Below are 14,467 nucleotides of genomic sequence, written 5' to 3' on the forward strand. Positions count from 1 at the left end.
TCTTCCAAATCTGAAGGAATGGCTAGCCCAAGCCTGAGGAAGTCTGTCAGCTGTTAGGACAAAGCACAGGCATAGCATCCTAATAAACGTTAGAAATGAAACCGTGTCTCTGGAGGGAGAGGGATCAGCAGCTAATCGGCGTCCTGTGGTTCTTCTGACACAGTCTGAAGCTCTGGAGGAGAGAAGAGGAAGCTCAAAGACCTTGTGCAGTGAAAATCTTCATCTTCAAACCCAAAGGAGGGATGGTAGAGAAGACCTAGCTATTACCCATCCAGTTATGTCTTCATTCTTGCTCTCTGAAGGGCTGTTTTCATTGCTAAGTTCATAAAAGAGATTCAAACTAAGTCAGTAGTTGCTCTTTCTCCACTCCAGTGTTTACTAGCTCTTCAAGCTGAGAATGATTTTTGGATGTCTTCATGTTCTTGACTCCCTTGCGTTCCTATCCACAGTCTCTCCTTGTACTAATATGATGCTTCCTTGTGCTCAACTGGGCCATAAACAACTAACTTCTATGTGTGTGGGAGAGAGCAGATGTAGCTCCCCAGTGTACAGGTGACCATACTCACTTGCATCAGTAGCTTTTGTAGGTCAGTGCTTGCCACAGCACCAGTCAGTATCAGATTCATCTTTCTTGATGATGCAAAATTAGGAAATGGTACTGGCCTCTCAGGATGTTCATTTTTAACTCAGGTAATTAACATGTAGTCATGTGTAAAGGTTAGCTATTTATCCACTTTTCTGTAAAGATGAATATGGCGTTCTTGAAAGCCGGACAGCTGTAGGGCACATGCTCTTTGAATATGGTGGTGCAGTCTGATGGCTAAGGAAATCTAGGGGAGAGAGCACCTGGAAGAGTGGAAAATGCTCACAAGAGCAGAAAGCCATATATTCAGAGAATGATTTGGGCTACATGTTTTGATATAATGCACATGGTAATCTCTGGAGAAAAGAGGATATTGCTTAAGTCTTAACAGGGCTTTCCAAAGGCAAGCAGACATTCTGCTCTCCCCTTTCACAAGGAACTTATCTGCTTCCTTCCCTGCTTTGTGCTGAAATCCTGAGCTGTTGACACTCTTACTGACTTTTATGGATGCAGATTATATTTTTTTAATCCAAAACCTTCTCCTTATCTCTTGAAATGAAACAACCCTCCCCCCCAAAAACAAAAAAACAAAAAACAAGGATCAGGCTCAGGATGCCAAACCCTGTTGCCATTTTGCTTTGATTTTGCTTTGCATTTACTCCACCTAGCTCCTTTTTTTTTTCTTTTGTTTGTTTTGACCCTGAATGCAGGTTGACAATCCAGAGTGCAATTATTTTGGATAATACATTAAACACGTATGTGCTCTTGAGTCCCTGAGGTGCTTCTGGTGTTGTATTGGAGCCCAATGAAGATCTATGTTACTCGGGAAACATTAGCAGGAGCAGTTAGATGAAAATCCTGACAATAAATCCTTTGTAACAATCAAGACGGGACAGCATCATCTTGGCATTCTGCTGAAATTCTGGTTTAACTGCTGAGTTTTGAGAGTTATACAAAAGTAAACCTAAAGACAATTTTAGTATTTGGAAATAATAACACTGAAGAAAAGGTGCACATTTTATTACTTTGGCATCTACACAGATTTGAAAGCTGCTTTCCTATCCATCTGTCACTGAAACAGATTTTAGAAACAGTTTTCAGTGGACATAGAAAACAAAAACAGATATATTGAGTTATCTTCTTGTGAAAGGGCACTTCTTAAATCTTAGTCTAGTTTCACTGTATCCTATGAAGCAGGATAAAATGCCTCACAGTGCTTTCTGCCTTTATTCAACATGCTAAGTAACTAATTCAGTCATGCTGGTAGAGTAAGGGTACTTTATTTTGGCTTTTCCTAGAGAAACAAAGCCTGAGACTACACACTGCTGACTTTCCTGATAGGTACAGCAAGGCACTGATCACGCTAACATGTTTTCTTTTCTTCTTGAGTTTGAGGCAGTTTTTGTAGCATCTTTAGAAGGGCTTTAAAGCAGCAAGATTTAAAAAAGAAAACAACAAAAAGCTGTGTATTTTTTCTGCTGTGGATTTTTTTGGGGACCTCTTTAAAATTTTATTATGGCACCATGGGGGTTGGAAGCATTCACTTTCTTTAGGAGCTCATATTTTCATTATGTGTTCATGGCTTTAAGAGATGGGTCATTTAGAAGATCATCAGGTTAGGTAAAACTGTTCTGTCTCAGCAAATAATGTTTTGTGGAAAGGACGCATGCTATTTCTTTAAAAATGTACCATGGGGAAGAGTAGGGAGAGTTCTTGGCAGAAACTTTTGAATAAAGCAGTGTGATAGAAGAGCTAGGGAATATATTGCATGCTAATAAAGTTCCTTCTTCAGTGTGAAAATTGAGTGCTTTGTGAGTGGCAACGGGTCTTTTTTTTTTTTTTTTATCTTTTGACATTCTAACTTGACCCATAATGAGGCATACAGCAGCACTTCTTTTCAGTCTTTTCCAAAGAATTGCCAAAACTAAAGAGATTTTTTTTAGAGAATAATCTATGACCCAGCAAGGTTGGCTATAAGGTTTGTTTTTCTCTCTCCTGCTGGTTCCTACTATTCTGTTACTCCCACATCCTATCCGACTCTTGTTTGCAAATGCATTCTTCAGCCTTCTCCTTCCCTACCTACTGCATCCTGTGTTCTGTTTTCTGGCTTCCTTCTCTTGTCTTACAGCTTTTCATTCCAGTTCCTGTTCTTTCTGGTCCCTGAGGAATGAGGAGTGAAACATTAATAGTTACTGGAGAAATTAATAGGACTGCTGCTATTAGTGCAGCATTCAGGTGAGGGCTGTAGGAGACACTGTGTAGGATGTTGTTCCCTGGAGCTGTTTGCTACACTGCTGGGGCAGAAATGTGTATCTCTGCTTCATCCATTATCACTTACAGTCCAGCATTTTAGATAGAATTACTGATAAAGGTCAGTTTTTGCTGTGATTTGGATGTTAGAATTACCACAAGTTAGCTGACAGGTGGTAAGTTGCATGGTCACTTCATTGTGTGCCTCGGCTGCAAAGTGCAAATGTTTTAGACGTTCAGTGAGCAAAGGAAGTGGTTTTGAATCATTACACATAGCTTGCTTTGGGAGTTGCAGGTAGCTTGATGTTGGTTTGAAAAACATTTCATTTCACAGTACGCTCAGCATGCATACTTGAGTCTTCTAAATTATGTTGCTGCTTTTTCGGTAAAACTCTTAAATTAGTGGGAGACACATTCTTGTGCTCTGTACCTCTTTATTAGATGAGGATCGCCATCCCCATAAATCTGTGCATTCAGGTGCGTACATACATAAATCTGTATGTTCAGGTGCTTCATGTGCTGATCTCAATGTATTACACACATGAAGCAGAAATATAAAATGCTTAAATGTCCTTCACTGCTCCATTGAAAAGTTGTGCGGATATGCCTTGAAAATATCAGTCTAAATTATTTTCCTGTGGGTACGCCCAATTTGTCTATCATCAGTTGTCTGAAAATACAGCTTTACAGGATACAAATTAGAACTTTTTCCAGTTGAGGTTAGCTGTAGCCAAAGGTTTGATTAGTCTGACCCTTGTAGTGAATAAAATCTACTATTGTAAATGGAATAGGGAAATAAATAAACTTGGGAAAATAAACCTTTTAATATAATAGTCACTGTGCTGGCAAACTTCTCTTCTTGCTAGTTTCTCCCATCAGTGATGCCCAGATGGTTATCAGTCAAGTACAGAAGTACTGTTCTGCTCTCCAGCTGATTTATTTATGGTCAAGATTGATACATTTATGTATGGCTGCATATATAAATTAGTTTCATTTTTTAATTTTATTTTACACATTTTTTGGGTGTGTAACACGTTGGTGACTAATCCATCTCATTACATTCCACCTCATGTAAAATAAGTTCAATATAAATTAATCGATAAGTAGATATTTTTGTCCTTTTGGGATATAGTATACTTTCACCAACACTACCCTGAGAAGTAAATGTGAAGAAATTAAAAGCTGTTTTTTTTTTTTGTTATCTATATACTATAACATTTCACTGTTTTTTTTTTATTCTAGGTGTTTTCTGTTTTTTTCAATTAGCTTCTGTAATTTAAAATATTTTGGCTAGGAAATATAATTGTAGTAGGTAGTTATCTGATGTAAGACTACTTAGGATATTAACCCCTCCCTCCCCTCTAAAAATCTTCCTAACATGAAAGTGATTTAAAACTGTGGAAATAAAGAGCAACTATATATATTTTCAAGTGTAATGCATTTGTTCTAACTTTTTTTCAGGTTGAAGAAACTTCTCGAGCAGGAGAAAATCTATCAAGCTCGCAAGGAGAAAGAACATACAAAACGACTCAATAAACTAAGAGAAGAACTAGTCAAGCTCAAATCATTTGCACTCATGCTGGTGGATGAAAGACAAATGCATATTGAACAACTTGGGCAACAAAGCCAGAAAATACAAGATCTAAATCAAAAACTAAAGGAAGAAGAAGAAAAGCTTAAAATTATTACTGCGAAAACAAAAGAAGATGGACAAAAACTGATGAAGTTAGAAACGGAACTTGAGCACAGGACATTATCATTTTCTCAAGAACATGAGGAGATGACGGCAAAACTGGCTAATCAAGAGTCGCATAATAGACAGCTAAGGCTTAAGCTAGTTGGGTTGACCCGTCGAATAGAGGAACTAGAAGAAACTAACAAAAATCTTCAAAAAGCAGAGGAAGAACTTCAGGAACTAAGAGATAAAATAGCAAAAGGGGAATGTGGGAACTCTAGCTTAATGGCGGAAGTGGAAAACCTCCGCAAGCGTGTGCTTGAGATGGAGGGAAAAGATGAAGAGATCACAAAAACTGAATCTCAGTGTAAAGAGTTGAAAAATAAACTGCAAAAGGAGGAGCATCATAGCAAAGAACTGAGGCTTGAAGTGGAAAAATTGCAGAAAAGAATGTCAGAATTAGAGAAACTGGAAGAGGCTTTTAGTAAAAGTAAGTCTGAGTGCAACCAGTTGCAATTAAACTTGGAGAAAGAAAAGAATTTAACTAAAGATTTGATAAATGAGTTGGAAGTGGTGAAGGCTCGAGTAAAAGACCTTGAGTCATCAGAAAGCGATTTGGAAAAGGCTGAAATAAGCTTAAAAGATGACCTTACAAAGCTGAAGTCATTTACTGTAATGTTGGTTGATGAGCGAAAAAATATGATGGAAAAAATAAAACAGGAGGAAAAAAAGGTTGAAGGTTTAAACAAGAATTTTAAAGTGGAACAAGCGAAAGTTATGGATGTTACTGAGAAACTGATAGAAGAAAGTAAGAAGTTCTTGAAAATGAAATCTGAAATGGAGGAGAAAGTGTCTAGCTTAACAAAGGAAAGAGATGAGTTAATCTGCAAACTGAAAAGTGAAGAAGAAAAATCCTCTGAACTAAGCTGTAGAGTTGACCTGTTAAAGAAAAGAATTGATGGTATGGAGGAAGTAGAAAGAGAAATAACAAGAGGTAGAGCCAGGAAAGGCCCGGAGCATGCTTGTCATGAGGACAATAAGATTAAGGAACTTACCATTGAAATTGAAAAACTGAAAAAACGTCTCAAGCAACTGGAAGTGGTTGAAGGAGATCTGATGAAGACAGAAGACGAGTATGATCAGCTAGAGCAGAAATTTAGAACTGAGCAGGACAAAGCTAACTTTCTTTCTCAACAGCTGGAGGAGATGAAACTCCAGATTGCCAAAAACAAAGCCATAGAAAAAGGTGAAGCAGTGAGCCAGGAGGCCGAGTTGAGGCACAGGTTTCGCCTGGAAGAGGCTAAAAGCAGAGATTTGAAAGCAGAAGTTCAAGCACTGAAGGAGAAAATCCATGAGCTGATGAACAAAGAAGACCAGCTTTCCCAGCTCCAAGTTGATTATTCAGTTCTTCAGCAAAGATTTATGGAGGAAGAAAATAAAAATAAAAGCATGGGGCAGGAAGTTCTGAACTTAACAAGAGAGTTGGAACTTTCTAAGCGTTACAGTCGTGCTCTGAGACCCAGCATAAATGGACGGAGAATGGTAGATGTTCCTGTGACATCCACTGGTGTGCAAACAGATGCTGTAAGCAGTGAAGCAGCAGAAGAAGAAACTCCTGCTGTATTTATAAGGAAATCCTTCCAGGAGGAGAACCACATCATGAGCAACCTGCGACAGGTAGGTCTGAAAAAACCCATGGAGCGTTCTTCAGTGCTTGAGAGATATCCTCCAGCAGCAAATGAACTTGCAATGAGGAAATCTTGGATACCGTGGATGAGAAAGAGGGAAACTGGGGCTCAGGGAACTCCTGACAAAGGAACCCGAAGCCATGGTAGTGCAGGGCATCCTGGGGAGGTTGTCCTGTCACCAAAGCAAGGCCAACCTCTTCATATTCGAGTGACACCGGATCATGAGAATAGCACAGCTACTTTGGAGATAACCAGTCCAACCTCAGAGGAATTCTTTTCAAGCACCACTGTCATTCCTACTTTGGGAAATCAGAAGCCACGAATAACCATCATTCCTTCTCCAAATGTTATGTCCCAAAAAGGAAAAGGCAGTGAAAGCCCAATGGGCCCAGATCGTTCTATGTCTCCAGTCACTATAACAACATTTTCCAGAGAAAAGTCTCCAGATGGAGGGAGAGCACCCTTTGTGGACAGACCTGCATCACCAATTCAGATTATGACAGTATCGACATCTGCAGCACCAGCAGAAATCTCTGTTTCTCCACAGTCACAAGATATGACCATGGGAAGGGCTGTCTTCAAAGTAACACCAGAAAAACAAACTGTTCCAACCCCAGTCCGGAAGTACAATGCCAACGCCAACATAATAACCACAGAGGACAACAAAATTCACATCCACCTAGGTTCTCAGTTTAAGCGCTCTCCTGGTGCTGCATCTGATGGTGCAAGTCCCGTGATAACAGTCAGACCGGTGAACATCGCAGCAGAAAAAGAAGTTGTGACTGGTACTGTCCTGCGATCCCCCCGGAACAATCTGTCCCCGCGACCAGGAGCGAGCAAAGTGACAAGTACTATCACTATAACTCCTGTTACAACATCGTCCACACGAGGAACACAATCAGTGGTAAGCAGCAAAGTTTTATGTAGAGGTTCTGCGTAGTCTTCATGGTAAAGAGAAGGGAAAACATGATTTGGATTTGAGACCTAGTGGGAAAAGAATGAGTGGGGTGGGGGGAAAACTCTTAATTTCCCTACACTTGTTTCAGATAAGAGCTTGCAAATTTGTCAGAATCCCCTCTGGTGAAGAAAGATAATAGTGTACCAGTGTTGGACACTGGAGTACTTTTGGTATTATCTCCCGAAGGAGTAACCTTCAAAGGAAGTTCCTACAGAGCTACTGAAAATAATGGCAAACCTCTAACTTTCCAAGAAGGTGAAAGAGGAGCGAAAAATGAGGGAGCTAACAGGGCAGAAAACTGTATTCTTATTTTTAGTAAGTGGCAGTTCTGAATTACGAAAATATTCATAATGTTTTTAGCCTAGCTGGAGGATCTTGGTATTTATTTGCTATAATGCCATTATATGTGCTATATATGTATAATTTAATATCTTATGTAATATACATAATGCTTTGTCTGCTGAACTCCAGAGCAGTAAATTGCAGGGCACTGGTATTATTATTTAGAGCTCCAAGTCTCTTTCAGACAGTGAATATTAAAGCTCTTCCTGCATCTCTGTCATTCTCAGCTTTTATAAATCCTGTGTTACAATAGTGGTTCCTCCACCATATTTCTTGGTGTTTTCCTAGTGTGCCTCTGTGGAGATTGCCCTGCTCCTTTTCCTTACAAACTCACCCTTAAGTCAGTCAGTATGCAACCACCTTAGATAATACAGGTAGTCGTCTCATCAGGTTTACTATGGACTTAGCCTTGGGGATTTTTTTGCATTGTTTTAGTTGGAATTTCTGTGGGGAAAGGTTTTTTAACAAAAATATGAAAACAGCAGTGCTGTATTAGTCCAAAGGCTTATTTATCTTCAGGGTAGCCTGCTTGACAGTAAATGGTTAGGAAAAGATTATTTTAAGTCTGGGTAAGCAGACAGTAGTATTCCTCTCAGTGTCCCTTCCCCACTTCTGGAGTTTCTTTCTGAACCAGGGCCTGTAGCGTCATCTTTGTGTTTATTAGACCGTGGTGGAGTTTTTTTCTATTTACTCTTGTAATTGCTCTTTGAACTCATGCCGTCGTTTCTGCAACATCACGGGGCAATGAATTTGGCTTTGGGCTATGGGAAAAAAATGCTTTCTTTTGTTTGGTACCTTTTATGCAATATCTTCATTGGTTACACCTTCATTCTTGTTTCCTGACTAATACAGAATAGTCATCCCCAAAATAGCATTTGCCCATACTTCTCAGGTGTTGCTAGACCTCTATAACATACCTCTCCAGCTATCTCTTTCCGAGCTAAAATTCCAAAGTGTATTAATAAGCATTTATATGGAAGTGTTTCCATATTTTGAGAGAGGCTGCCATTCTAATTTAAGTTTCCTGACCTAAAAAAAATGAATAAATAAAATAAACAAAAAACTTGCATTCAACATACTGATCTATTTGGGATTATGCATGTGCACGCCCTCTCTGAGTCTCTCCATATACAATGTGCTGAAGGTACTTTACTATAAAGTGTTTTTCTACACACAATAGGCAAGAAGAAAAAGTCTTGAATTCATTTATTTATGGACTCCTTTGTCTTGCAGAAGCTTGAAAAACTTTTTGTAAGAATTCCTTATTTTTTTTTACTGGACGTTTCTTCTGTGATGATGCACTGAACCAAGACAAGACTTTTTTGTGTTGTTGTTTTCATCTGGCTAGAAAGTGGCTTCTTTCTTCACTTCATCCTCTACTATTTGAAATATAAGAAAAATAGTTCAACTGTAAGATTTACTTTAACTTATGCACTTTTTTCTTTTTTTTAAATTTTATGGTTTTAAGGCTTCCAGTCAGAGGAGCTGAGAACTTTTAACAAACCTGAATGTGCTCTTTTCTCCCTAATCCCCTGAAAAAAAAAGTTGTGAATTCACCTTCTCTTTTGCAAACGCCAGTTTTACGAACACATTTCAATGCCACTAGTCAGAAGAAAAAGTTATAATTATTTCTGTACAGAATAAACCAAAAAGGGGTATGACTTCATAAAATCAAAGAAGAAAATGGTACAAAGCTTTATTTGTAGCTGTCATCACATAAGGTGTACTCTACGATGTAGCAATGCGGTGCCAAACTACAAAGGGGAAAATAATTTAAAAATTTTTAACTCTCATCTCTTGCTGTAACAAATTTGCAGACATTATTTTTATCCTTTGAAAACATTTAACTCCTTTTCCAATTTTAATTTGTAGAATTATCTTCAATACTGCAAGTGAATTCTAAGGCGCACACACGGCATTTTTAAAGGTTGTGCCTGATCTCTGGTGTCTCCCTGCATGAGTCCATAAACAGAAGACACTAATTTCATGGTGGACAAACTAGGAGAGTGGAGGAATAGTGACTGTTACTGTTTATTTTGTTGTTTTACACTGACATACAGAACAGAGTAGCTTATCTCCCTGACCCAAGTCCTTTTTGGAGTCTGTAATGGCTTCGATTTGAAGAACAGCTGAAAGTCTGCTGTGTGCCAGAGCTAACTAGGCACACATTGAAGCAGCTATAGAACTACTTTAATTTGAGTAATATTTAGTTGGCATCTAAATTTTTTTGACATCTACATTTAGCTATTTGTAGGTTGTCCCATATATGCTCCAAGCTTCTGACATAGCTTATAGAGATCAGAAGCTCCATTTCTTTGTTTTCTAAATGCCATTTGCGTGCCTTGTGGCTGTCAAGACATACATGAGAGACCGGTAGGTGTAGCACAGACCCGTGTCTTTCTGGAGGGCTGGTGAGATGCCACTGGCTCTGTCCTTCAGTGGGACCCAAGCTGTCCACTAGACTCCATGCAGTGGCTGTTAGTGACTCAGTTTCAAATCCCACCCTCTCAGGGCTCAGTTGTCTGAATGTGCAGCTCTGCAGTGTCATTTTGAGAGCTGTCAAGTAGCCCACTTCCATCTTCTTTAGCAGAGATCTCCTTAGATCCTGTGTCTTATCTACCAGCCCCGTGCTGGCAGCTTGAATAGCATGTCAGCTTGCTTCAGATGCCTGTGTGTAGGCCAACCATTTTTGCCTGAACTGGGCTCTGATCTGCTCAAGAACAAGTTGTGAAAAAACAATTTTGTTATTAAAAAAAAAAAATCCAAAGTGAATGTATGTATAAAATCACTGCTTTCACCTATTAATGAAACACACTAAACAGGATCTGTTGTAAACCACTAAATGTTCTGTACATTCAAATTGCTTTTCTTCTTTTAATGCAAGTGTCCAACCTTAATGCAACCTCCCTGCCTAATACACTTGTAACCAGCCGCAGTGAGCCCTGATTATCAGTGTGAACAATACAAGCAGTTGCATGTATTTATCTTGCTATCAAATGCAGTAATGTATTTACTAATCTAGCTCTGGCCATCTCTAATATTCCACTAGAATGTCCTGCCAGCGCAGAGCCTTGAGCTTCCCTCTGCATTCCGGGTGAGGCTGCTCTACGGGTGCTTTGTGCTGGCCGCATAAGGACCGACAATTCTTCTGTGTCAACCAGAAGAAAAGAAAGGAGCCAACAGACAGGCAGGGCAAAGGGAGTTGCTTGGAGTTACGTTTTTGCAAGAAATCACCAAGAGACATTTGTGTGGGTTCTCTGACACTCCTGTTAGTGAACTGTACCAGAGAGTGTCCATCGCCTGCTTATGCGAGGGGGCTGCTGCTGAAGAGCCACCTTTGTTCATTTTGTCTTTAGTAAATACAAAATGTTCTTGCAGCTCTACGTGAAGCAGGCATTAGCTTCCATATGATCAACGTATTAGTATGCCGTAATGAAACCCAACAACTTCAGGCAAGTTAGGCTTCTTTTCAAAGTGATTTTGAGAGATTTAGGCTTGAAATGAGTAACTCAAAAGCGCCCAAATCCCTAGTTAATAATTTACATGCAAATAAAGCTCAAGGAATGCTTGAGATTCCAGCTACTTCGTCTGATTGCCTCATGTTTACACACTGTGGAGCGCTTTCAGGGAGCACAAGATGTTTGTCATTTGGGTTCCACGGGATGTTGACATATTTTCCAAGGCTGATGGAATGCATTTGCATGTTTTGCCATAGCGAATTGTATTGCCCTAACTTGTTTTGACATCTACATGTGAGTTCCATATTAGCCTTTAGACTGCTATTGTAAATGTTGCCTTTAGTTATTGAAAATGGCTTCCTTCCTGCCAGGCAGACGGCATTCAAGTTTTCCAATTGTGATTTGTGTGTGTGTGTGTGTGTGTATGTGTACACATAGGGGTTTGAGCTGGTCTTAGAAGATTAAGGAATGCTTTTCCTTTGAATGCTTAGGATGTAGAGAGAAGGCTCTGATGCTACTAGCTGGAAAATCCTTCTTTGAGAGAAATAGGAAATTCTTTGTGGAACATTTTTTAAAAGCATTTAAGTAAATGTGCAAATACACACTACAATCAACGCAATCCCTTAATCTAATTTATTTCAATAGTTTACTTTTATCTTGTTGGTATGTGATAAGCTACCAAATTTACTCATTTAGCGGACAAGTCTCACTGGGATTTGAGCATCCTGTAAAAGGTGTTCTCTTGTGAAATCAAAGACTTCACTAATTGGTGATTAGCTGAACAGAAAACACATTTTGTCACATCTGAAATTCAGCTGAGACACTCAGATTGTCATTTTAACATTTTGCCTATAGTTAATACTGCAGAAGATGAAGCATGTTTTCCTGTCCCAGTTGTCACGGCTGTAAGTATTCTCTTTACGTCTGTAAAGGGGAACTTCCAGCTTTGTCTTTGAAGAGTATGTGCAACATTATTTGGCTAGTGTGGAGACAGAAAAGACCAACCAGCTTTTGAAACCTCTTTGTCTACCCAAGTTCTCCTTGCGTGCTTCAGGTCTGCAGGTCAGGGTGCCTGGCCTCCAGCTGACAGTCCAGAAGGACCCAGTTCCTGGGTAGGTGCTACGCTGCATCTGCCAGCCCTGTGCAGAGGTTGAAGGTGTTCAGCTGCATTCCTTCCAGGAGAATAAAATATTCAGGGTTGCCCCAGGATAGTTTTGTTTTTGTTTTTTTTTTTGTTTGTTTGTTTTTTTGTTTGTTTTTTTGTTTGTTTGTTTTCTGAAATCACCAAACATGAGGAAGAGCACACTAGGTAGGCAGTGAAAATGGCAACAGTTTGACAGAGTGAGCACTCATATCCACATTGCCTTGAGGTATCCCCGGGAAGTTGGGCTGTGTGTCTCCCCTGTGCCAGGGTTCATCGAGTGGGGCTTTGGCTCAAGGGGGTGACACCTCCACCCCAGCAGCACTGGTTTGTGCATCCCTTCCTCCCACAGCAAGAGGAAAAGGAACCCCAAGTCTTTCTCTTGTCTCTGTGTCCCAGCCCCTACTCTGTCCCTCTATACTGGCACTGCCTAGTGCAGAAATAAGCTACCCCAGCATGGCTCAAAACACTTGGGGAAGTATAGTTCAATTGAACTATACAAATCTTGGAGCAGGTCTGGAACTATGGTGGCTAGTCTGGGCTCAGCATTAAATGCCTCGTGGCTCTTCTGTTTCCATGGCCCATGCTAACAGCTGTTTGTGAGGCTGGTGTTGCACATTGGGCGGCTCAGAGTCTTGGTAGCCTCTGATGCAGTTTTGGTAGTACTGGACTGTTTTGTGCTGTGGAGTTTTGCAGGGGTCCTATGAGATAGCTAGATGCTGACTTTGTACCTTGGGTCCCACTTATGCAGGGTTTGTTACTCCCAGCTTTGAGATGTGCCATTGATTTACTAATGAGAGTGAACTCATACAATGTTGCTTGAGATGTAATAAAATGTATAAGGTGAAGATACATGAGAAGGAAAAAGTTTTCATGTTATGTCATTTTCTCTCTCTCTCTTGCAGACAGGACAGGATGGGTCATCCCCGAGACCTACACCCACCCGCATTCCCGTGTCAAAAGGTATGAAAGCAGGAAAGCCAGTAGTGGCAGCCCCAGGAGCAGGAAATGTGGCAAAATTCGAGCCTCGTGCCGAGACTCAGTCTATGAAAATAGAACTGAAGAAGTCTTCAGCCAGCAGCTCTGCCTCCCTGGGCGGGGGGAAGGGCTGATGGCGGTGGCGGAGGGGGTAGGTTGCGCAGGTTTTACTGCTGCCGTGGCAGGCAGACCCCGGTCTGTCTGCTTGCTAATGTCTCCATATACTAATGAAGCCCTCCGACTGATAACAAACTAATAAGTGTGTGCACTGACTACTTAATTTAACAACATCCCTTTTTTTTCTTCACTGGAGGGGAGAAAGCCATCAGCAGGGCAGTGGAGCCTCAGGGATACTTCCAGATGGGGGAGTGAGAATGGGCATCTGCACTAGTCCAGAATAACTGTTCGTTACAGGGCTGGTAACTTTTTAAGAAATTTGGGCTAGTTTGGTCACTACAATAGGCTGGAGATAGGGTGGTCACTTTTAATAGATTGTCTTCCACATTAGGGGATCACTTTCCACCTTGGCTACTGCATGGAACACAATCCTCCCTGTTTGTGAGCACTTCACACCTGGTTGTCTTGGGAAGCAATGCTAGCGAGGAATATGCTTGATGTTTTATTTTAATAAAATAATTATATTATTATATAATATACAATAATCTTAATAAAATAATAGCAGGAGAGGGGGGAAAAGAAAAAGAGCAGCATCACACGAGCCACCTTTTCTCTAGGAACCTCTCATCTAAATCAGCGTTTCTCTTGTGTGTGTTGCATTCTCAAGGGGGTTACAAAATTCAAGGAGGTAGGGAGGCTGGGAGGTTGCAAAACACTCGGCAGCAGCAATACTAGGCAGGAGATCATTTCTTTCAAAAGTCACTGCTTACAGCCGAGTCTCACTTCCCTGACCACACTACTGCCAAGACAGGAGTCACGTAAAGGCAGGTGAGCCAAAAGGTAATTATTCTTGAAAAAAAAAAAGTATACGAAACATTGATCTAGTTAAAATCAATACAGTCCATTTGCGCCTGCACCAAGGACCACTAAAGTCTATGCAGCAAGTCTTCATTAGCCTTTCTGTTTTCCTTGTAAGAGGAAATTGTTGTATATGACCCCTAAGTGCTAAGCATCCTTCTGTCATACGATGAATTCTTAGCACTGGCTGCTGGTGGCAGAAGTTGATGTCTAGGAACACAACTCACATGTAGACAGTGAAAAAGACAGGGCTTGGTATGCACGTTACCCTGAATTCACAGTTTGATGTGTTTCTCTTAAATGCAGACCACAGTACCATAGAGATTCTTTTTTTCCTTGTGATTTCCTTATTTACATGTTTGCATTTTTAAGCATGCTTTAAAGAATTGTTTCAGCATGGAAATGGGTGTGGGTGCAGA

At 40.3% G+C, this 14,467-nt stretch overlaps 1 protein-coding gene across 3 annotated transcripts in view; it reads left to right on the forward strand.

Moving 5' to 3' along the window:
* FILIP1 (filamin A interacting protein 1) overlaps window positions 1-14,467 on the forward strand; it is a 101,478-nt gene that overhangs the window by 78,741 nt on the left and 8,270 nt on the right. For 2 of the 3 annotated variants that reach the window (XM_088537536.1, XM_010213169.2), the window contains 2 exons: window positions 4,295-7,100; window positions 13,001-13,222. In XM_088537536.1, coding sequence (XP_088393662.1) covers window positions 4,295-7,100; window positions 13,001-13,207 — 3,013 coding nt within the window. In that variant the 3' untranslated portion in view covers window positions 13,208-13,222. Of the gene's footprint in view, window positions 1-4,294; window positions 7,101-13,000; window positions 13,223-14,467 lie in introns of those variants that run through there. The other variant, XM_010213170.2, reaches the window with a different exon arrangement.

Source organism: Tinamus guttatus, unplaced genomic scaffold (assembly GCF_059628265.1).
Source record: "Tinamus guttatus ecotype Peru unplaced genomic scaffold, ASM5962826v1 Tinamus_guttatus_pri_ptg000806l, whole genome shotgun sequence".
In the NCBI taxonomy this organism is placed as follows: Eukaryota; Metazoa; Chordata; class Aves; order Tinamiformes; family Tinamidae; genus Tinamus; species Tinamus guttatus.